The following is a 25,792-nucleotide window of genomic DNA, read 5'->3' as shown; positions in this document are numbered from 1 at the left end:
ACATAGATTAGTTCAGTTTATTACACTAAACCTACCGACGAAGTTCTAATTTTATCTGTACATTTGTATTCTACGCATGTTTTGTAACTACTGTTTTAACCCTGACTATCAGAATAACGAGCTAAACATTCGAGCACCAATTCATCTCGGGATGAAACAATTATACTACATTCTGGCCTTGAGTTTATTATTTTCGAAAATTTTAATCTTCAAATGAATTTTATCAACAACTGGATAGATCCACCTAATCAAGGGAGTGTCGTTCACTTTCACTGCACTACAATTTGAATATTTTGCGATTTTAACAGTGATGACATATTCATTTATCAGTAAATCGTAAATATGCCCATCCTCACTCTTGGCAAGCTTAGCTAGGGTGTGTAATGTGTATATACAATACGTCACAAAAAATCTGTATCGAAAAGTATTACGATACAACAGCTCCAGAGGCACCGAACGTAATTTTTCAAACATCAGATTTTGAAACCAGAGTTTTCTCACTTCCAACAAACGGAGCGGAAACGAAACAACTCCTATCTTAAAATCACAAACAATTGATCAAAAACATAATGGAACGTTTCAGAAGTCCTTTAATTAAAGAGCTTTTACTCGTTGTATTGTCCATAGTGTTGTATGTAGTGGGTAGTGCATGCATATGTAGTGCTAATAAATTAACAGGACTCTTTACCGATGCATGTGTTTGGTTTACCGAAATTACTGAAAATTATCGAAATTTACTGAAGTTTACCTAGAGTTACCGCGATAAAAAAACGACAAATTTTCGTTAAATTTCGCTAATTTCGCAGCAATAAGTTCTGATACTTAGCACACATTGGTGTTGCGTCCAATAGTTTGTCAAACGGAAGAAATGTCCATGTGTCATAATACACATCGTGAGCCTAATTAAGTATTTTGCATTGAGTTTTGCATACAACGTTTTATACCACAGAGGCATCTAAAGTTTGCAAATTTTGTATATTATGATGCTGAGTGGTATAAAACAATTGTTGCCTCCGGCTCGTGCTGGAAACCTTTCATTCAGTAAAAAAGCCTTTTAGCATGCGTTGGGAAAATAACTTTTACAAAAAAACGAATCGATTTAATAGTTCGATTTAATTTACACAAACGTGAAACATGTAGGTGCCATAGTAATTAACAAATTTGATGTGATCTACTACTCTGTAAAACTACATCGAATAACATTCGAAAACCTGTCAATCGAAGAAATTTTAGTTTTTTTTTTTAAATGTCAATAGTATTTCGTTCACCAAGGGAAATAAAAGTTGAAGGTTTCATTTCGAGGGTGTTGTTTGTGGCCAGGGCGTAGCGACTACCGAGTCGAGGTCAGTACAACGTTTGTCTCAACAAAGGCACCCGAAGTTTCAACTGAGGCCAGATAATAACTATTTCCTCACCTACGTTTACATTAACTTAATACCGCCGTCCTTACCACATGCACTCGTGTATAAATAGGAAACCAATAAACAAACCATTATTGACATTTGACTGAGATCTTCAGAAGTATTGAAAACTTAAAGTTCCATACATTGACTGGTTGAGAATGGTCAGTCATTGTACTGCTATAAACAATTAATATTATGCGAACACCGATTGAACTCCGATAACATTTACATTAAGGAATTCACAACAATAACTTAATATTATGATTGCATTCATTATATCCGTTGATTTTCGCTCATCCGTTCTGCTCATCTCTGTCCCGTTTCCCTTCATTATTTAAATTTTTTCAAAATGTTGAACATGCTGTAAGCCGATTTCAAAATCTTTAAAAAACGAAATACAATTTTAAAATCGATCGACCAATCAAATAAATGGCTAAGCATACCCTTGTAAATGCCTCCAAAGTTAATGGATACAATTTACCAATAACCAGTACACATGGTCGCTTCAAATATTCTCCAAAAATGATAATGTTCTTCTTGGTCGACTGTGGCTGCTCGATCCACTCCGACTCGAACAAGCTGTATGAGACACGACTACTTGAGAACATTATCTCATTCCCGAAGTACGTAATCATGAAAAGATCGGACATGAAATAGTAGAGCATCAACAGATGCATACAACGTTTCGATACATTATCGCCGACATCCTGCAAACGAGTCAGTGCAATTAGTCTTGACGCAGTGTAGCAATTCAATTGACGTATACAAATGCCAAGCAGTAAATCGATCCGCAAATGCATAGTCCACTGGTTCCAAATTGAAGGAAAAACAGGTTCGAAGAAAATGAATCAAGATCAGCGGTCAATCTACCGAAAAATCGTTATCTTTTTCGTTAAAGTTTTCGCTTGTATTCATTACAGTTTGCCATACCTCTTTAAGTGCAGGTGGGCATCGATTGAGGCTTTTAAATCCTGCATGAAAATGATTTGTTTTCGTTTCTCCGATATCGCATCATTAGTTTCTTCGCTGATGATTTGTCCCAATTTTTTCAATTCACTTCCCAGCAAATTATATCTCAGAGAACATGATAACAGTAAATACCAAATTAGTATAGAAAAGAATGTTGCTATCGTTGATAGAACACATTGAGTAAAGGCGAAACTGTTTGCAATCCAGAAAGAAATTTCACTGTTTTTGTAGTCCAAGGGAAAACCGATTTCAAAAATTAAATTTTTCTTGCTTGCAGTAAACGGAACCAATAACACATTAAAACAAGCAACTGATGCCATAATACAAAACAAAATCACAAACTTTCGGAATACTCTTAATTTGACGTTGGAAAACCTAAAGTCTTCTTCATATCGAATGGAAAAAACACAAAGCCGATGCAACAAATCAAGAATTTGTTTCTGTTTCCAAATTAAAAGCCAAAGTTTAACATTCAAGACTCCGACTGTGATGGATGTTTCCACCAAAAATATGGTTTCGTCTTCTGTTTCGCTTATAATTGCTCCAACTACCAACGCTACGAAGAATATTAAGTAGTATTTGCAATAGAAGAACTTCGTTCTCAGTTCTTTAGCGGTAGGCTCATCTCCCCGATGCCAAAATCCAACATAATACAAGAGAGAAACCATTTTACTGATTACTATATCAATTTGAACGTGAGACATGTTGCTCCACATGTGTTTGTCGTTCACGGTTGAAAGTGCAAGAAATACTGAGCAGTTGACATGGCAAAATCATGTGATAGAGGAGAAATGAATGGAAATGAAGACCGATGCTTTGATGGAAATAAATAAATAAAATTTCAAATTACAAGTCTCTCATGTCAAAACTGTCAAATCGTTCACTTCTAAGGCTGCGAGCGCACTTACGCCGTTTAGCACTCCGTTTACGAGTGAACAATGGAAGCTCCTCCCACTTTCCATTGTTAAAACGTAAACGGAGAGCTAAACGGTGTAAGTGCGCTCGCAGCTTAAAGCTACAACTATTTCAATAATTCCACATTATGTATTGATCAGGAATTGATTTTATAAAGACTTCGACCTGTTTTTAAGAAAATGGTCGTATTGCACCTTAACAGCTAAAGGAAAATATAATTACACGTTGCAAGTTTCTCACGTCAGCTGACAATTGCTATTTAATTTATGAAAAGCTTTTATTATTCATTCATGCAGCGTATGGTTGAGCTTTCACAAATTACCAAAGATGTATAGGTTTGTTCCATCGAACGTAAAATCGATTTCCGAAAACAAACGAGTGCATCCACAACGCTTTTGCGAACATTTTGTCAACAATAATTTTTTGGTTATGTCTCTATGGATGACGTTTTGACAACTGAAACTTGGAACAGACCTATTGGAATATTTTATCTCGAATTAGAAAAACTGATAGTAAAATGGATATGTCACAGTTTATTGAAAGTAAATCGTTACAAATTTGATTTCACCCGCCTTCGTGAGTGTCTCAGCCTATTCTTCCAGAACCTTGAATGTTTGTATTATCGTATATTCGTGTGCCCATCAAATTCAAACATAGGTGTCGTCATAATTAACAATAACTTTGATTAATTAACAATTCATGTGATCTAAGTGCAACAAATATTATGTGATAAATTCAGCAGAAAAATTGTATGATATCCGTAACATTAATGTCCGTTTATTTATGCTGATCTGTCGATTCTCACCCCACTATTCTCTTCATTACTGAAAACTTTTCAAAATGTTGAACATGCTGTAGGCTGAATTTAAAATCTTTTAAAAGCAAAATTTGATTTAAAAATCTGTCGACCGATCAAATTAATGTCTAAGCATACCCGTGTAAATGTCTCCAAAGTTAATGGATACAATTTGCCAATCACCAGCACACGGGGTTGCTTCAAATATTCTCCAAAAATGATAATGTTCTTCTTGGTCGACTGTGGCTGCTCGATCCACTCCGACTCGAACAAGCTGTATGAGACACGACTACTTGAGAACATTATCTCATTCCCGAAGTACGTAATCATGAATAGATCGGAAATGAAATAGTAGAGCATTAACACATGCATGCAACGTTTCGATACATTATCGCCGACATCCTGCAAACGAGTCAGTGCAATTAGTCTTGAAGCAGTGTAGCAATTCAATTGACGTATACAAATGCTAGGCAGTAAACCGATCCACAAATACATAGTCCACTGGTACCAAATTGAAGGAAAAGCATGTGCGAAGTAAATGACTCAAGATCGTCGGTCAATCTAGCAAAAATTCGAAGGCGTTATCGTTAAAGTTTTCGCTTGTATTCATTACAGATTAAAATACTTCTTTAAGTGCAAGTGGGCGTCGATTGAGGCTTTTAAATCCTGCATGAAAATGGTGTGTTTTTGTTTCTCCGATATCTCGTTCTTAGAATCTTCGCTGATGATTTGTCCCAACCTTTTCAGTTCCCTTCCCAGCAAATTATATCTCAGAGAACATGATAACAGTAAATACCAAATTAGTATGGAAAAGAATGTCGTTATCATTGATAGAACACATTCAGTTAAAATGAAACTGTTTGCAATCCAGAAAGCAATTTCACTGTTTTTGTAGTCCAAAGGAAAACCGATTTCAAAAATTATTATTTTTTTGCTTGCAATAAACGGAGCCAATAACACCTCCAAACAAGCAACCGATGCCATAATGCAAAAGAAAATCACAAACTTTCTGAATACTCTCAATTTGACGTTGAAAAACCTGAAGTCTTCTTCATATCGAATGGAAAAAACACAAATCCGATGCAACAAATCAAGAATTGGTTTCTGTTTCCAAATTAAAAACCAAAGTTTAACGTTAAAGACTCCGACTGTGATGGATGATTCCACCATAAATATAGTTTCGTCGTCTTTCTCACTTATCATTGATCCAACCACCATCGATGCGACGAAAACTATGTAATAAATGCAATAGAAGAATTTCCATCTCAGCTCTTTAGCAGTAGGCTCATCTCCCCGATGCCAAAATCCAATATAATAAAAGAGAGAAACCATTTGACTGATTACGTTATCGATTTGAACGTGAGACATGTTGCTCCCTAAGTGACGTCGTTCACGGTTGAACGTTCAAGAAATACTGAGGAGTTGACGTGGCAAAATCATTTGAAAGAGGACAAATGAATAGAAAGGAAGACCGGTGCGTTGATAAATAATAAATAAAATTTCAAATTACAAGTCTCTCATATCAAAACTGTCAAATCGTTCACTTCTAAAGCTACAACTATTTCAATAATTCCACATTATGCATTGATCAGGAATTGATTTTATAAAGACTTCGACCTGTTTTTAAGAAAATGGTCGTATTGCACCTTAACAAATAAATGAAAATAGAACTACACGTTGCAAGTTTCTCACGTCAACTAGCCATAAATGGACACAGTGAAATACGAACTTTTTTTCGCACGCAGTGAAATAAGAACGTTTTTTAGCACGCTACAGAGCCTATTATCTTCAACGAAGACCACATTTTTATAAATAAAAACCTTGCAGTGACCAGAATTCGAACCCCCCACCCGACACTAAAACTGTTTTGAATGCAAAGCAACGACTATAGCCGTTCGGCTATAAAGGCACATAATTATACCGAACATATTGCTGAAGCGTATATACTAAGCATTGACTACTTGATTTCATTCAACGCGTCTCTTTACATCACATTGCAATGTGTGCAATGCATCTTTCTTGATCGTTGATGTGAATTTCTGTATACACGTGAATCTTAGTACAAAATGTAGGATATGTTATGCATTGGAAAGGTGATTATGTCCCGAAATTGTGAAAAATTGCGAAATTCAAAATGTTTCCCACGCAACTCATTTTCATGCAAGGAAGCGTTGAAATGTATTTTTCGGTTCACTTTTTCATCGACTCGTTCACTTAAAATTTAAATTTTAAGCACACTTACGGCGTGAATTATCACAGATGTGTTTGTTCCATCGAAAGTAAAAACGATTTTTGACAAGTCAAAAACGAACGAGAGCATCCACAGAGCCATAACCTCACCCCTTTTGCGAACATTTTCTCAACAATAATTTTTTGGTTGTGTCTCTATGGATTTTGACAGCTGAAATAACCTTGGAATATTTTGTCTCGAATTAGAAAAACTGATAGTAAAATGGATATGTCACATTTTATTGAAATTCAATCGTTACATAAAAACTGAACAACATATTTGTGTCGTTGATGCCAAAAAATGTCCGTTTTCTTGTCAATTTTTTCTACCATCTGTTTCAAATTGAAATTTTCAATCCAAACATTACATAGGAGTGTTTGAGAAACTGGATGTTGGACACTGAATTTTCTCACTTCCATGAAACGGACTAACTCTCACTCCAAAGTCCCAAACTGCTGATCAGTTTTAAAACATACTACAGTTAAAGGCAAAGAAATTTCAGCATGACTTTGCTTCAGCTCTTTTCCAGCTGACCCACACAAACAATCAAAACTGTTCAACGATTTCAACTTAAAAAAAAATGGTTTTCACACAATATGCAATGAGTGCGTTTAACAAATTTGATTACACCCGCCGCGGTGAGTGTCTTAGCCTGTTCTTTCAGAACCTTGAATGTTTGTATTATCAAGGTTCTTTCAGAACTTTGTGTATTATATCGTATATTTATGTGCTTATAAAATTGAAACATAGGTGTCGCCATAATTAAGAATAACTTTGTTCAATTAACAATTCATTTGATCTAATTGCAACAAATATTATTTGATAAATTCAACAGATAGTTTTTATATTATCCGTTGCTATATACACAATACAATATACGTTTATTTCTGCTTATCTGTTGATTCTCGCCACTTTATTCTCTTCATTACTGAAAACTTTTCAAAATGTTGAACATGCTGTAGGCTGAATTCAAAATCTTGAAAAAACGACATATGATTTTAAATTCGATCGACCAATCAAATTAATGGCTAAGCATACCCGTGTAAATGTCTCCAAAGTTAATGGATACAATTTGCCAATCACCAGCACATGTGGTTGCTTCAAATATTCTCCAAAAATGATAATGTTCTTCTTGGTCGACTGGGGCTGCTCGATCCAATCCGATTCGAACAAGCTGTATGAGACACGATTACTCGACAGCATAATCTCATTCCCAAAGTACGTAATCATGAATAAATCGTAAATGAAGTAGGACAGACTTAGAAGATGCATAAAACGTTTCGATAAATTATCGCCGACGTCCTACAAACGAACAAATAAAATTAGTCGTGAAGAAGTAAGTTTAAAATTGATGTACAAATGCCAGGCAGTAAACCGATCTATAAATACATAGTCCACTGGTTCCAAATTGAAGGAAAAACATGTTCGAAGAAAATGAATCAAGATCATCGGTCAATCTACCAAAAAATCGTTATCTTTTTCGTTAAAGTTTTCGTTTGTATTCATTACAGATTGCCATACTTCTTTAAGTGCAAGTGGGCAACGATTGAGGCTTTTAAATCCTGCATGAAAATGATTTGTTTTCGTTTCTCCGATATTGCATCATTAGTTTCTTCGCTGATGATTTGTCCCAATTTTTTCAATTCACTTCCCAGCAAATTATATCTCAGAGAACATGATAACAGTAAATACCAAATTAGTATGAAAAAGAATGTCGTTATCATTGATAGAACACATTCAGTTAAAATGAAACTGTTTGCAATCCAGAAAGCAATTTCACTGTTTTTGTAGTCCAAAGGAAAACCGATTTCAAAAATTAAATTTTTCTTTTTTGCAACAAACGGAACAAATAACACCTCAAAACAAGCAACTGTTGCCATAACACAAACTAAAAGCACAAATTTTCTAAATTGTCTCAATTTGACGTTGAAAACTCCTACATCTGCTTCATATCGAATTGAAAAAACACCAATCTGATTCAACAAATCAAGAATTGGTTTCTGTTTCCAAATCAAATACCAAAGCTTAACAGTCAAAACTGCGATTGCAATCGACGCTTCGACCAAAAATATGGCTTCGTCTTCTTTTTCACTAACAACTGATCCAACTACCAACGATACTAAGAACATTAAGTAATAAATGCAATAGAAAAACTTCGTTCTCAGCTCTTTAGCGGTAGGTTCATCTCCCCGATGCCAGATTCCAATGTAATACAAGAGGGAAACCGTTTGTTGTATAACTTTATCAATTTGCACGTGAAACATATTTATCCTCAGGTTGCTCTCGTTCACGGTTGAAAGTACAAGAACTACTGAGGGGTTGACGTGGCCAAATCTTTTCAATATGGAAAGGATACCGGTGCTTCAATAAAAATTCAAATTACAAGTCTCTCATGTCAACTGTCCACTTCTAAAGCTATAACGATTTCAATAATGCTTCGTTCTGTATTGATCAGGAATTTATTTTATAAAAAAAAATCGTTTTTGAGAAAAAGGTCATATTGCACCTTAACACATAAATGCCAATAGAATTACACATATTGCAAGTTTCTCATGTCAACTGACATGCTTCGATTATTTTTAAGTTGTCAATTGAAAGCTTTGTAGCCATTCAGCATGCGGAGGAGCTTTCGCAAAATAACAAAGATTTATAGAAAGATTTTATCTCGAATCAGACAAACTAATACTAAGAAGGATACGGTCAGTTTTGTTGCAAATCAATCGGTACCAGAATTATACAATATATTAGTGTGCCTTTATCGTTAGGATTTAGTGTTAGCGATATTGTTGGGCATTGATCGGCGAAAAATCTGACGTTCCCTAATAGAATTTCAAATTACTGTATCTCTTCTCTTATGGCAACTCTCAAAATGTTTACTATCAAAGCTTTTAATTATTTCGATTGGCTTAGAGGAAAATATTGATTTGGCGTTGAATAATTTTCCACTGTTTTACAATGTTATAAAACAAATGTAAAATAGGTGTCTCCTTCACACTCATACTTGTGGTAGAGCCATAAATAATAAAAGAGGGGACGTGTTTCATTTGTTATGAATTCTAATGTAATTCATCCTCAGACCAAAGTGACTGACGTTGGAAATACTGGTTGCAGCATAGGTCATATACATATTGCCTCTTAACAAATAACTGAAAATAGAATTATACATTGTAAGTTTCTCGTAACAACTACCTACTGTCCATTGTTATTTATATTAGAGGGCAGTTGTTTGTTTACCAAGTGAAGAAAATGGGAAATTCCAACAACAGCTCGCTTCGCTCTGGCCACAATTTCGCTCGAGCTGGAATTTCCTATTTCTCCCAGAGGTGAACACAACGTTTTTCATGTGCGATGTGTGATTAATCGTTTTTCTCCACGAAACAAAAGCCACTAATTCACAACATCATTTTTGAAAACATAAACAAAGGTTCAGGTGAGAAAAGTTCTATTTTCTCCCCAAGGGAGATAAAGTGCTCACTAAAAATGTCATTCGACCAATCGACTGCGAAACGAAATATTCTAATGGCCTATTATCGTTACTGCCATACCTACGTCGCACACTTCATTGTTTGAGCTGACACATCTTGAATACCTTCCACTAAGCTGATATTTTACTATTTCAGTCAATGTATTAGATACCTGTCTAAGCATGCATATTGTTAAATAAATAATAAGAAGGAGGCGTTATGCATGCGCCAGGAATCACCTTATGTGATGTTTTAAATAAAAGATACAAGAGCTCGTGTCGTTATTGATTCGAAGTCTTGTAAAGTGAAAATTATTGTCTTATACACAAATAACTGTTGTCACAACGTTACTTCTTAATTATAATTAACAATCTTCTTCTTGATTCGTCGATCGCGTTGACAACAAGCATCATTTGTAATTTGTATACACATTGACATAATTATGATGATTGAGCTCTGGGTACACTCATTGCTCTCATTTCATTAGTTGGTGCGCCGAATGATTAATTATAAATAAAATGTACATTGTGTGTGCACGGTACAACACCAATAATACTAATGAACATTTTTTTTTACCTTGAAACGACAGGAATTTGGTTAAATTTGAAAATAAACAATAAATTTATTTATGTAATGTTTGTTGTCAGCTTTTGTCGATGTAAAATTTTGTCGAAAATAGCTCGATGAGCGAACACATCCGGTGCTCAAGCATTGTTGTCATACTTGAGCTTTGAGTGAGTCTAGCTTGTAAACATAATTTATCTTCCAAACAGCAGAGAAAAACTCATTCACGTTCTGTGCATCGATGATGCCAGTTACACGAAAAATTGTTCTCACAAATTTCTGTTGAAATTCGAAAAATTAACTGGAATTGCCAGAGTCCAACAACTAATTGTAGAAATAGATGGATTTCTATGCATTATAATGAGCATCATTCGTGTGTTGCATTATAATGTGAGTTCAGGGTAAATAATGGCAAAATGGATGAAATTACTCTGGAAATTAGACTGGCTATTATGTTTTGTTCACGGTAATGAAAATGTTGTTCATGGCTTTGTTATCGACTGAGTAAATTATACGATAACAACAACAATAAAAACTTTTGTTCGAAATCTAATAACATATTCAAATAAGTGCAAAAGCTCGCAATTTTCTTAGCTCGTTTGGTTGTATACGATTTTCTGCAATTTCTTTGATCTTTGTTGTTATGTACTTCTCATGATACATTTTTCTGTATCACTCATTGTTTTGACGCATTTCAACAAACGGTTCGTATGGTTCGTACGGTTCGTATTGGGAGGGATTCTTTTGCAAAGCAGCCTGCCGAAATCGGACGCATTTTCTAGTAAATTTTTTGATATATGCCCAGACAGGTATTGGTCCCTAGAAGCCAAAACCACTCAACCAAAAATTCCACTAAGCTTGTGTGGCTAGTGAGAGGTGACCAAAAACCGAAAACACGCACTTTTCTTATGGAAATTTTTTGTAGGCCACGAAACATACAAGTGGTTATGGCTTCTACAGACCTATCTACCTATCTAGGCACATATCATAAAATCCACTAGAAAATGCGTCCGATTTCGGCAGGCTGTTTTTCAAAAGAATCCCTCTGGGAAAATTCACTGAATTTACCGAAACATAAATTCGGTAAAATTCGGTAAAATGTGGTAAAATTCGGTAAAATGTGGCAGATTTGGTAAATTTCGGTAAAATTTGGTAAAATTCGATATTTTTTTTTAGATTTCGGTAAATAAATTTATCATAAATAGGCCTTGGATCTCTTTCTGCTGTTTATTTATTACATATGGTAACGTTTTACAAATAGAACACTCATTGTGATATTTCAAACTTGCGAAGCGTTTAAAAAACACAGTCAATTGTTCAGTTATTGACCGCTGTTGATCTAATTTTGGCATTATGTCAGTTAATTATTACAAATACTCCGAACACTCTGACTTGAATTTTAATTACGATAAAAAAATTACAGTTCGAAGACGGTCCTTAAACTTCCATATGCCATTAAAAGTATAACAAAATGAGTATTGAATCGACGACAGTTACAACGTTAAGGCAAGTGTTGAGGCTGTATTACAAAACCACTTCTGATTGCATTGATCTTGGTGGTATAATATTCATACTGCAATGCAACACATTGATATACTGTGTGATTATTGAACTTTGCGGAATTTTTCTCTCTTAAAAACGGTTAATTATTACCTGTTTTCAAATCGCATAATACCGCTGTGTACCATATCAAGCAAGTGCATTTTCTGTGTTCAAATCTGAATTGATTTCCCCAAAAAATCATTCCAATCAAAACGGTGTGATTGCATAACATCTTTGTGTTATAAGTTTAAGCTGGCAGACGGGACTTACCAAATTATAATCGAAAATTCCATTGAAATAGCTATGTAGCCATAACGTGTGCACGTTGGTGAAAGTTATGTTGATTATGGCCCTACGATTTATTGCTTCGGTTTGTCTATCACATCGCTTAAACCCATTCACTGACACCGAATGTGCTATTTGTTTAGGTTCCTAAACAGCACCAGCAACGGATCGGCGCAACCGGAAATGAATGATACGGTTTTAAGTGCTACTTTATGTATATTAACAAATTTCGTAATTCCAGCTCAATTTGTTCGGTCGAAAAAAAAAAAATTATTTAATCGGAAACCGATTCGATCTCTTAACATTCAACATCGTTCAGCATTTAAGGTATCCATATTTAGATCCACAACATCAGTGTTTGTTCAGTAATTTAGTGCTCAATTCTTCTTTTTGTTAATCCACCCACCCGTTTTCCACAGCTTACGCACTCCAGACTTTTACCACGTTTTATATATTATTACCATTATACCACACGCAGTGCATCTAATGCTCTTTTTTCAATTATATTTAGCAAAATAGTCCTTGTTATGATATTTTACTAAAGCTACGCAAACTGAGGAAATGCTGGTCAATTAAAAACCAAACAAAATATCGATTTCATATTCACCATTCTGTATGCACTGTACATTGTGCAATGCGGAAACTCTGTGAATTGAAGTTTTTTCTTCTTGTTTTTCGTTCAGATTTGCATTTCTCATGTTTCACTACCATCAAAATCTGAACGTGAGATTTTTTCTTTGTTTTTTATGGAGCACTGTCCAATTAAAAAGAAAAAATCTTTTCTATTGATAGCCAGGTTATTATTTAAATGATACTTCAGCGATGAACTTGAAAAGTACCAAGAATAAAACATTTTGATGATTTTCTATTAGCTTAAGACTACGAAGACAGTCTTTTTTCCGCTTTTACCGTCAATAGCGCCATCAAATGTCTTTCAACAAATGGCGTTTCGACCAAACTCTTACACCTCTGGTCATTTCATGAAGGCGCCTGCTTTCATTTAGTGATCACTTGAGAAAAATTTTACGCCCAAAATGTGCGGCGATGTTTATTTTATGCTATTCCATTGTACGGTGAAGCATTTCGTCTTGAATGGTCTCAATGACGAATTATTAATTTTATATAAAGACAACCATTTGGTATTCACTCCAGTCATGGTCGGAGGTGCTAAACATAATCTTTTTTCTTTTCTTTCGGTATTCAAATTTTATTTGAGATATCTCTCGAACTAATTAGTTTTGTAGCAGAAGTGTGGCTGGGTTAAACATTTTCAATCGAACATGACTTGACTTTAATAAATAATTTTCATTTCAAATCGAGAAAGAATAATATCACAATTCCATTTCTTATATGAGATGAGTGAGAGAAAAATAAAAAAATAAAATAAATTTCTTTCAACGAGGCTAACTAACGTACATAAAACCTGAATTAAAGTGTTTTCTGAGTTTACACCCACAGATATTAACTTCCATAGAATTCGTCTGAGAAACGTAAAATATGAATGACTTAGTTATACTCTACAAAAAAAAGTATCATATAACGAAACAACCGCATAGGCTCGTCCATTGTAATTATCAATGTGCATTGTACGATTGTATACCAAAGTTGTATGATTGAGATTGAGAATGTTTTCGAGTCCTACGTTGTTTTCCAACGACCGTACCGAATGCAGTTAATTTTGTTGCGACAGAATTTATAATAAATTTGTTGTGTCCATTGGTAACATAAGACTCATGAATTTTGAAAGTAAAATAAATATTAGAAACGTGACCGTTTCCGTGGTCTCTTCTAGGTTGCGTTTTAACGTATTGGTTTCATTGTTTTCATTGCGATTATGATCTATTTATTGCGATTTATTGGAAGTATGGGGCCGTTCACAAATCGTTTGTGCAGGAGTGGTTTTTAGGAATTTTAAAAATTTTAATTCTGAAAATTCAGAAAAATTCTTTAAAAACTTTTAGGAATTTCTTCCGAATTTTTAGGAATATCTCCGAATTTTGAGTAAACTTTCCGAATTGTAAGATTTTTTTTTCAGAATTTTTAGTAATTTTCTCCAATATTTTTGGAAAGTTTCCTATTTTCAAGAATTTTCTCCGATTTTTTAGGAAAGTTTTTAGGAATTATCCGAAATTATCCGGAATTATCCACAGAAATAAGAAAGGAGGAGTAGAGGAGGTATTTAAGAGATTTTGTGCTATTTCCATGTTACGAAGGCTTTATGACTGTATGTTAGAAATTTGAGAAAATATCATGACGTCAATCGTGCATGACCCCTAAAACAAGATTTAATCGATTGCAAATTCAAATAGACTTACTTTGACAGACTAGCAATACCGATCGAAATAATTGCATTCAACCAATCGAGGTGTGTAGATCTGCACACTGGTAGGAAACCAAAACTTGACCTGTATTCAAAATATACTCTTATAAATTGCTCACACGAATTGTATGTTATTATAAAGCGCTTGCGCATAGTAATTATATGATTTGATTCGGTGATGGCGTTAAGTTTAATTGTATTGATCTCAATATTGAGATAATTGTACACATTCGTGAAATAAGAGGAACTCGTTGCGTTGCAAGTTGCAGCAGTTTTTTTGTTGTTGGTTGGGTTTCTTGCTGCTCTCTGAGTTGAATGATCGCAGAACATACATAGTAACAGTTCACATTCATTTGTGTGTGGTGTGATCACCTTAAAAATTGTTCTGCATAAATTAAGTCATAAAAGAATTTAAATTAAAAAAATATTTTTTTTTAAAGAAAATTGTTTTCAATAATAATTTTTGTAGAAATTGTTTATGATTACAGCGAACAATTGTCTCGTAGTCTCGTTATTTACCGAACGAAATTCCTTCCATATTCTTAGCCGTTCGTCTGCAGCAAATACCAGCAATTATAATTTATTATCTCACGAGATACATCCAGAAGAAAAGACTATTTTGTTATTGTTGTTGTTATTGTTTTTAATTTCTACAGCAACTTGTTAAGTCTTAAGTAGGGTGATAATGAAACCAATCTAGTTTAATGAATTAATTGGACGTGAAGCTGGCACTTATACGTTAACTGAAGATATTTTACAGTTCGCACAAAATCATGTTACTTTACAACGGTTCTTGTTTCCTTTGTCCAAACAAAAACTATCAAATCTCACAATTTCGTCTCGCAGTTGATTTTTCCTGTCAAGACTTCTGTAAATTCCCCATTTCGGTCGGACATATTCAGCTCCCGTTCGCCACATATCCAAATTTTTCTTGTCAACCGTAATCAAATTGGATCCGTCACTTACTTTCGTGATTTTAACATAGTAACTTCCATTGCTCGCATATTTAATCTTCTCTTCCACATGAACCCAGTTCCCTTTAAATGGAGCCAACGGGGTGTCAGCAATGACCGTCTTCTTACCGCTCGAATCCACATGAATAATTTGCAAAACGTCAGGGTTGGCCTTCCGAGGCGAAATGGTCAAAATCGGTGTACCCGATTCTCCGCCCACATCTTTCAATTGATGGACATGCGAAAATGATTGAGACGATTGGAATGCAGCATCCAATTTGAAATTCCACGTTAAGTGAACGGTCTCGTCTCTGAATCCTTTGAGTTTATCGGGAGACGGATTCGATATTTTGATTTCGGTACGTTGTCGGTCGAAATTGCTGCAAGTGTCATCATCTTTATTGACATGGATATGAAACAGAAAGACGTCACGCTTCAGTTCACTATCGTTTGCCACTGTAATGTGTTTCACTTTGTGCTTGCAGTCAGGTACTTCTACTGCTGATCCGCCAAAGACATCATCTATTTGTTTGTACGCCTCCTTACCACTATCTGCTCGTAGCCATGTTTGCGCAGATATTGTCAGTGCATGACAGCACAGCATACAAGCTAACACTTGAAACATTTTTCAATTAATTGATATGATTATCACTGTTGTACTTCTCCAAGTTAACTGTTGTAGCATTTCAACGTCCATAAACGTTTTATACTGTTTTTTGTTGCAAGACAACCTCAATACACTTGTTTACTGTGACACATTTTTTTTATCAGTTTGAACGCAATTTTTTGCTAGAACAAATATTTGTTTTTTTATTCATAGATTCTTGGTACAGCCAGTCACGCTGTTCGCAAGAACTGTTTGTCCCCGTACGAGATAGCATTTACTAGTTTGCATTTTAGTATTTAATGGGGACTTTCCTCTTTCGTTACATTCGTTGATATTGAATTCAATTGAATTACGTACGATTCCAGACATGGACTTTGATTCCAACGTAATTACACTTTCCTTGTCTCGAAGTATATATACACGTCGCTCTCGTGCAGAGAATAAATAATCTGTTATTGTTTAAAGTGTAGCAAAGTCAAGGTTATCAGTCTGTATTGTTTGGTGTAACCTAAGAAGTTTTGGCACTATGAAAGCTCTGAAATTATCAAGAATTGAATTGGTTAAATATACCTGAGACCCTCACATAGTTTTTTTTTCTTTTTCATTCTTTATTAAATTTTACTGCAATTTTCGTCACCTGTGCACATCCAGAACTTCCGCTTCCTCTTCGCTTCTAGTCCGAAAAAGTATTAATGTTAATGCTTTGTTCTACATTTTCGTTCAATCAGACTTGCAATCAATGTATAGATCGTTATTGGTAAGTCTTCCGATTGCAACAGAAGCACATCACATTTTACCACTGTTAGTGACCAGCTGAATCAAATTTCGATCTTTTGGTTGACAATATTGTATTTCCATAAAATACGTTCAGATTTGGGGGTCATCCATAAATGAGGTCCACTTTTTTCAGTGCTGCCAGCATCATTAAATAATTATTAACTCGTAAAGGATACGGTTTCGTGAGCTAAATGTGTGTTCTATCACCCGATTGGAGGATAGATAACGGATTTGACTCACGAAAACGCACATTTGTTGAGTTATTAATGATTTAATGGTGTAGGCAGCTGGCAGCACTGAAAAAAGTGTACGTTATTTGTGGAAGATCCCTCAGGGGAGAAATTGACTAAGGCACACAAACAATGTGAAAGGTGTCAGAAAAATATAGCGGACGAAAGGACACAGTGGATGATAAGGGTTGGTCAGAAACTGCTAAAAAAAAGTACGGACGTCATTTATGGACATCAACTGATATTTTTTTGTCTTTTCTTATCTGACTTAGTCTATGAAAAGAGTTTAACACTCTTATCTGCACTTTTCAGCCAAGAATGTCGATTGTGGCATATCTACTTCATTAGTTTTCTTTATGATCGTGGGAGAAATACAATTTTTAATTTATAAAATCATTAAAATATTCAGCAAATCAGCCAGAGTAGTAAAACAAAAGAAATTTGTTTTTAGTGCCAAAGAAAGCTGTGATCTTTCGACAGTTTTTAATTTAAAAAAATATATGAAAAATCTACTACCTACTTATTACATGTTAGAAGGTTCGATGCACTCATCCGTTTCGAGAAAATTAATTTTAATTCATAAACAAAATTCCCACATAATAATGTAAGTTTTTGAGAAGCTTACTGTCGAAGAGTTTTTTTTTTTGGTTGAGAAAAAATAATTTATTTTCCTTCTAAAACAATGTTCACGAAGAAATGTATGTCTAGGCTGATTAGAGTGCAGCATAGTGTATCGAAAAGTGCTATAGTTCTCATTGTGTGCATAGATATACGTTGTGTTCGAATGTTTCTACAAACTCGCTGGCTAAGCTACATGAATAATGTAGTGTTGTACGTTTTAAATATAAATTTAGTGAAAAATAATTTATTTTTAGCTTAATCTACATATGAAAATTTTAGTGTTACAAAATCGGTTTTCCTACACGAAAATGTTGATTTTTTTCTTCTTCTTGTTCGTTTTATTTTTCTTCTGTGTGCTCGGACGGCTGTACCAAATAAAATTATATGTTTTGTGCCACATAGCATTCAGGAATGCGTAAGCACTTTTTTTTAGTTTTTCAGTCAGTTTACGTTCATAGATACATGAATATGAACTAAATTTAAAAGTTTTGCTCATATTCTGCTATTTATACTTTTCGGTTGGTCTTTTTTTATGATAATTATATGATCTAGAGTTAAATTCTGTCATATCGTATAAACGATACGCGCTATAAGCGTTATCTTCTTCAACATATACGACATAGAATGTATTTTCACTTAGAAATGGAGTGAATGAAATTCTGTGTTTTCTGAGTATTTACGAAACTTATTGAAGCGACTTTATTTTGGGTCACCTTGAAAAATTATAATATTAAGTCAAATGTATACACAGTGTGTGCCTTGGCCAGTTTTGAGGATTATAATGTATTTTGATGTTTTATCTGTGGCATGCGATGACCGATTAAGTGCTTTCTCGAGACTTGATTCTCGAAGATAATTCAACCATGAATTTAAAATTATTTTTCATTTTTCATTCAATAGTTTCGTTGAGTGAATGTAATATTTGGACGGGTGTATGTTGTAGCATTCTACTTCTTCTTCTTTTTAAATATTTGCTGTGAATGAATTTTTGTTTCGAATATTGGCAATATTGCTGATCTAACTCATAGAGATTCACTATTTATACCTCAAGACTTTTGATATTATCGATAACCTCGTCCATTTTTTATAATTATTGAAGATACATGATTTAGACCAGACTAAGAGACAAACGATTCTTTCTAATCGGCTTAAGCCTCGATTAGTGGTGTAGATAATGTTGTAGAGCTTTAGTGTTTTCAGCTAAAAATGAAATATTAATTAGAGCAATCATCTTTTGATGGTGTTAAAAATGCTACAAAATTGCTACAACTTTTAAGCTTGTATACAGCCGATCACTAACACCAACGAGAGACGATTACTCTCATTCATATTTCATTGTTTGCTGAAGACACTTTGGCTCCACAACGTCATCGACACCCACAACCCCAACCAATGCTTTAGCTAATGTAAAAAAAAAATTGATCGGCTCTTCAGCTAGAACCAAAGGTGTTGGAACCACACAACTAAAAATAACAATTTTAGATCGGAGTAGACAAGAGTTTCAATTCTCGAACTTCTTTCACTCTCGAGGAACTATATATAACTGTCTAGGAGTTCTATGGGATCCCCGAGAAGTTTTATGAGACTCTCTAGGAGCTTTAATAAAGCTGCTTTATGTGACTCTTGAGGATTTTTATGTAACTTTCTCGGGAAGTTTTGTATCACTCTGGAGTAGTATTAAGACTCTTGAGGAATTAGGCCTCGTATGGATTCTGAACTCTCGATAAATTTGCTTAGACTTTCAATGAATTTCTTACATGAATTCGTAATCCTAACTTTTGTAATAATTGACAATTCTCGATTATTTCTAGCTGCAAGCAAAGGTTTTTCCGCAAAGGCAGTAGGAACATTAAAGCTACTGTCTTAATTAATCAGTGTCTCTGTTAAGTTTAAGTAACATTCTTAATTCATCTTGTATGGGTTGACCTTGACCTATTATCACATCAAGGTCGTTTAAGGCCAATTGTGTACTGAATGTTCATGACCTCTGCTCAATCTCTTCAATATCTAATTATAAAGCAATGGTAATTGTGATGACTAATGTGTTATTAAAATCGCAGCTGAAATTGAAAATTTGTGCTTGACGGTGTGGACAAATTATTCACCTTGTTAAATGGAAATTTTATTTATTACTCTCGCCGAAGTAAAATTGCTACCAGATTTATGATCTTTGTACCGTAATTCAATTACCAAAACAAGTTCAACGAAACAAGATGCATGAATCTCTGAAAAATTTCATTACAACCAGCCGATGATCACTCACCGGTAATTTCTCGAATAAATATTGCTCATCTTCAGTCATCATTAACAGTTTGAATCAATAGTCGAAGCGTTTTTTTTGGTAGTTTTGTTTTGGGCATAAGGCTCAATGTTTGTGTATAAAATTGTTTCCAACGAAATTGATAAATTTTGGTTAAGTAAATATTTGTGTCGGTTGTGTCGCGAAGACAAAAATTTATAGAATTTATTTATCTGCACTATACAGTTCATTGTGCACGATAATTATTAAAACATTACTAGCCGCATCCACATCACATTAGTCGGCAATTCTATATCATTTTTCAATATTCTAATGATTAGGCGGCATCAGGTTTCCGCTTAATTAGAAATGATTTTGTTTTTGTTACGTTGCCTGAAGACTTTATCAAATTGCCAAAGGGTATGGTAGCGGTTAAAACACAAGCCAATTGAACGATTCACTACAATTATTATTATTGCAATATGTGCACCTGCACCAAGTCTTCAATCTTCTATAAAAACAATCGTATCCTCGGTAAAATGTGAAATTATGAGAGCTCTGTAAAGTCTCATGTCATTTTTATTTTGAAACAGATCCATTTAGACCATTTACTTCATAAGTTTATTGACTCGGTCTGTTAATTAGTAATATACTTGCATTGCACACACATTTTTTTTTTGTTTGTATTGCTTTTAAGAATTGAGTAATCGACCGACACATTACCGAAAATGAACCTTTGTTTCAACAATTCAGTCGAAAATACTTCATGTTTCGTGTTCAAACGTGTGTTGTTAGTTGTCTTATGTCGAAAATTAAAAGCTAAATGTGAGCTAACATTAATCTGAGTGGCAGATAGAAATTTGGTTTAATGGACGCATGCAACTTTGAATGAATATGTACATTTTATGACGATCGTGGGCATTTAAGATGTTTACTTTTAGAGCTATGCATATAATGTATTCGGCACGCTAATCCAAAATGCAATCAATGCCCGATTATACCAATGGGCTATAGGGGCTTCCAAGCATATCTTAGACTACAACATACGACTTACAAATGTTAAGTTAGTTAAAGGTTGTAGACAGGTAACATTTAAATTAGTGCAACTTAGTTAAAACCATGGTGAAGTAGCCAATTTTCGCTATCGAAATGCTTGCAAAAGTTTTGCATAAAAGAAGGTTTATAAGAAGTCTCTTTGGAGGTTGTGCAGACGAAATAGCTTTGATTCGTTTATATAAGACGCTACCTCCTCGTCTATACACCTTGCCCTTGTCCTTTGATTAGTGGCAGTAATAAGCAGTAATAGATTTAAGGAACATACCGGTCCACAGTTAACAAAGTTTTTCTTAATTGATTGTGGGAATTGTTATCGTGACTATCACAAATATCAGGCTGAATCCTGCGAGCTTAAAAAAACTAATCCATGAAAATATTGTTCGTATGAAGTGTAGGGATGGGAGGCGTTCAAAATTATCGATAATATCAATCGACAGAAATTATCGATAATTGATTAATCATATCGTTATTGATAATTTAATAATTATCGATAATTATCAAAATATCGAAATTCGATAATTATCAAAATATCGATATTTTGATATTTATCTGAAAATTCATGATAATGTACCGATATATCGGAATATATCGATAAATATCGGATTTTCGGACCGAAATATCGATATATCGAATTATCGATATCTTGATAATTATCAAAATATCAATAATTATCGATTATCGATATTTTTTTGATAATTTTCGATAAAAAAAGTCGATAATTATTGATTATCGATAATTGATAATTATCGATAATCATTTTCATTATCGCCCATGCCTAATGAAGTGATAGAAGACCGATCTGCCGAAAGTGAAGTAGCACTCAAATCTACAATCTACTGACCGAGTTTTGTGTGTGCAAAGTTGATTCACAATCATTAATCTTCAGCAGTCAATTTTCAAGGCCTAAGAATAGTATAACTCGCTTCGCTCGAAACATGAACATCAATATTAGCAAACTGTTTGCGGTAAACGTAAAAGTTAGCGAGACAACTGATTACTTACTATTGGCGCTGAAAACCAAATAGCCCCGTTGCTGAAGACCTTAATTCGGCTCTGCATACGATTAGGATTTTACGTCCATTCGTACGGGCCTCTTTGCATGTTCCCTTTTGTAGCACATACGTTTTCTGTTTTCTTATGATCTTTCATTACAATTTGATATAGCCTGTAACCAGTTATTGCATAGCTACGTGGTTTTCCTTTTATTATTTAATAAGAGTGTATAAAAATTGTCGTCGCATTACCATGGCATTCTGATATTGTGTTGGTTATACTATCAAAAAAACATACCTTGAATATATAACGTTCGTTGCACTGCACATCTCGTTGAGTCGTATAGGTATGTTAAATAACCCAACGTAGAATACTTTCAATCGAAAGAAAAGAAAATGTTGCAAAACAACATCCCAGAAGCTGAATCAGATCATTACAAACAGCCATACGTTAATGTTGAAACGGGATTGGTTGGTTTTTTTAGGTTGTATGAGGGCGAGTGTAAGTGTATATATAACCAATAAATTAAACTTGGTGATGCACCCATCAAATATAACGGTAAAAATCGTCTTGCTAGTGGAACGGCCTTGACAATAATTTTTTTTTGTTACGCACGTAATACATGCCCATTGTCCGCAGTCCATACAAAAAGTTCGTTTGTTCGATAATTTAGCAATTGTTTCGGCCTTTCATTTTTTTCGTATTTTGTTTTTTGAATTCTGCTTTGTTTTCGTATTACTTATTGTTTTAGCGGATGACGGGCAAATTACCGAAAACCTAATATCACGTTCCAATTCATTAAATGCTTTGTTGTGTGTGGATATGTAAATGAGGTTCTCTCCTTTCAAAAAAAAAAACAATTTAGTGAACGATAAGTTGTCGGATCAAACTATTTTTATAATATGAACAAACTCGTCTCTCGACATTACTAGAATACAATTTTAAACTCGTCTCAATGTATCTATTATGTATCTTTTATGTTGATCGAATGCAAAGCTAATCTCAAACGGAGAAAACAACATCGTTAAATTCATGTATCATTCATCTCGTTTTTGTCATCGTAACAACGTATCCATATAACAACATGTTTGAAGTGATCTCGAATCGAAACAACAAAGATTGTTTTACATTTCACTGTTGTTGTGGCTTTCTTTGCGGTATTATTACATTGCAATTAATAACATGAATTTAGTTAAATGTTAATTTTGTGGCTTAGTGCACGTTGTGGTATTAAATTAATTTTCGTATTTTCGAATAGAGACGGGAAATGGAATAGGCTAAGAGCCGTTTCTATTCAAAATAAGTTTTAGCTGAGTTTCAGAACTCGTGACATTCGTATGGCGAATTAATTTTCGCAATTTTTAAATGGACAGTGAAATTATCTCTGACTTTCTTGATTTATGATTTTTGGTAAAGCCGACAACACACGAACAATTTTACGTTTTAGAAATTGTCAATTTCTGCTGCTTTTTGAATTGTATTCCGATGTTCACCAAAGGCTAAACTATGAAAAATGCAGCATGATTGTCGATCCCATCAAGTCATGCATATAACTACTCGTGAACTCGTGTGTTTTTGGTCTAAGGCCGAGAACACATGAACAATTTTGCGTCAGTGAGATTGACAATTCAGCTGCGTTTTCCATTTATCAACATTCTCTTTTTTGCATCAGCCAGTGGCGGATTAGCCTATGGGAAATTCGGTACCGTGCCCATGGCGCTGTAATAAGTTGGCGCTGGAGGAACTCGAGCACCATACAAATTTGTAATTGTGACAGTTAAGATCAAAAGTCGGTCTATTCCATCTGTCAATGTGACGTTTAAAACGTCAAACCAATTTTTTTATGTAAAATGGTCACAAAATCGTTTATTTTTCCTCAATGCGATTAGTGGAATAGAATTAAGAAAAAATTACCGATTTTGTGAAAATTTCACATACAAAATTTTGTTTGACGTTTTAAACGTCACTTTGACAGATGGAATAGACCGACTTTTGATCCCAACTGTCACAATTATTCTCTCTAAAATGCGTGCAATAAATTCTAAAACAAAACAAAAGCTAAATTTTTCAAATGTGGCGCTGAACTTTTATTTGCCAGAGGCGCTAAAAACCTTAGTCCGCCCCCTCATCCACCAGGTTTCTTGCAGTTAGAAATTTAAGTCTAATGTACTTTGCTAATTCAACTTTTCAGAGACCGATCCGTGACCCAAAGTCCTCTTATTAATCTCGATTTATCTATGAAAGTTCTCATGCTATTGACATTGCCTTCCCATCATATCGCAGCTTGCTGCCACACGTCATGCATGCCGTTCTTTCGATGACCGTGACCTAACATTTTTCTGATTTACTTCCAACTGATTTATCGAGAAGAAAAACGTTTCGTCTCCATAATTGTAAATAATTTGATTGCATTGCTACATTCTGATCTCGGATATATTACGACAGATGTGGTTGAAGATATGTCGCCTGTGTGATTAATTGATTATTTAAAAACGGGAAAATGGAATACATTAGCTGACACGAACGCGACAGTTCTGTATAAGAGAAATATTATTTTGCGTTTTACCATAACAAGAAGTTGAAACAGGATTCTTTCAAACCATTTTTTTTATCCACAACAGCAGCATAAATTATCGAGTTTTTTATTTAAATTTAAATCGTTTCATAATGTGGTCGCTGAAGAAAAACTTGCTGACATTCTCTATGACGATGCTTCTTTTATGTCACAGTTCAGAGTTATTACTATTAGTATTAGGATTAGTTTCGATTTTGTAGATCGTGTCCTGTTCATTCCACAAAAAATGATACAATTAGTGGATCAGCTGAAAAACAGCTGATGAAAATTCATCTCTAAATTTCACTGACGTCGACTGTATTACAGTCTGTAAGAGGGACATTGTTGTATCTTTGCTGAAACCTAAAACAACTAATGCTTCCAATGCCTCACATGATCGACTCATATCATCTGTTCAGGTTTCAATGTGTTGTGAAATGCATTTTTACCTGCAACACAACAGGTAACATAAATCTGAAACCACCAAGTCCGCTGTAAATAAAACATTTTTGGTTTGTTTACAAAACAATGTTGTTGCTGAATTTTTTTTCGGTGTCAATTGCATCATAAGGTATTCAAATGAGTCTTTAGGTTTTTTTCCTTCGTTTTTTTCGTTTTTAAATACAGCCGTAACCGACCATACAAATTTCATTGATCGCTTCCGTCAAGTATCAACATAACTAATTTATTGGAGAAATTATTTATTATAGCTTTTGACTCACCGTATACACCGCATCGTTCAATAATGTTTTTTTTTTGTGTGTGTGTGAAGATATCTTCGAAATGTATTGAGTCATTAAGTCAATAGACTCATTCTTATATCATGGAAAATGTTTTAATAATTAACTGCATGCCATGACGAAGATCTTATGTGTAAGATCTTGAAGTTCTTCGTTTCGAGGCTTTGTCATCACAAAAGAAAGTCCTTCGAAAGTATGGGGGACGTCAGAGAAATTAAGACTTGAATTTTCATCAGCTGTTGTTCAACTAGTCTATTCATTCAAACAAATGTACGAACAGCTAAAAGACGTATGAGAAGTTTGTTTATATGAGTTGTGCAGCTGAAAAACAGCTGAAGCAAATTCATGTCTAAATTTCACTGACGTCACCTGTAACGTTTTTTGAAGCAAATATTTACGCACTATCGACACACGGACGACTTTAATGATAACGACTCGGACGACTTAAATGATAACGACTCTTCATTAAGTAAAATTTCACCAATTTTGCATTATGTTGATTCAATTGTCAATGTCAGGTCGAAGACCCACTAA

General features: G+C 34.4%; 3 protein-coding genes across 13 annotated transcripts in view; 1 reads left to right on the top strand and 2 right to left on the bottom strand.

Moving 5' to 3' along the window:
* The window catches only part of LOC119067163 (alpha-actinin, sarcomeric), a 45,949-nt gene that overhangs the window by 8,551 nt on the left and 11,606 nt on the right, over nucleotides 1–25,792 (top strand). The window lies entirely within an intron of this gene.
* Nucleotides 3,811–5,539, bottom strand: LOC119071797 (odorant receptor 94b-like). The gene is made up of 4 exons (XM_037176892.1): nucleotides 4,709–5,539; nucleotides 4,545–4,644; nucleotides 4,222–4,485; nucleotides 3,811–4,159 (listed from the first exon to the last, which is right to left on the bottom strand). Exons 1-4 carry the CDS (start codon nucleotides 5,449–5,451, stop codon nucleotides 4,109–4,111), a joined length of 1,158 nt encoding a protein of 385 aa, XP_037032787.1. The 5' UTR covers nucleotides 5,452–5,539; the 3' UTR covers nucleotides 3,811–4,108.
* Nucleotides 7,171–8,641, bottom strand: LOC119071721 (odorant receptor 94a-like). Its single transcript, XM_037176778.1, has 4 exons — nucleotides 7,835–8,641; nucleotides 7,671–7,770; nucleotides 7,352–7,615; nucleotides 7,171–7,289 (listed from the first exon to the last, which is right to left on the bottom strand). Exons 1-4 carry the CDS (start codon nucleotides 8,575–8,577, stop codon nucleotides 7,239–7,241), a joined length of 1,158 nt encoding a protein of 385 aa, XP_037032673.1. The 5' UTR covers nucleotides 8,578–8,641; the 3' UTR covers nucleotides 7,171–7,238.

Source organism: Bradysia coprophila, chromosome II (assembly GCF_014529535.1).
Source record: "Bradysia coprophila strain Holo2 chromosome II, BU_Bcop_v1, whole genome shotgun sequence".
NCBI classification, from domain to species: domain Eukaryota; kingdom Metazoa; phylum Arthropoda; class Insecta; order Diptera; family Sciaridae; genus Bradysia; species Bradysia coprophila.
Note: the sequence above shows the minus strand (reverse complement) of the source record. Positions and strands in the feature narration are given on the sequence as shown.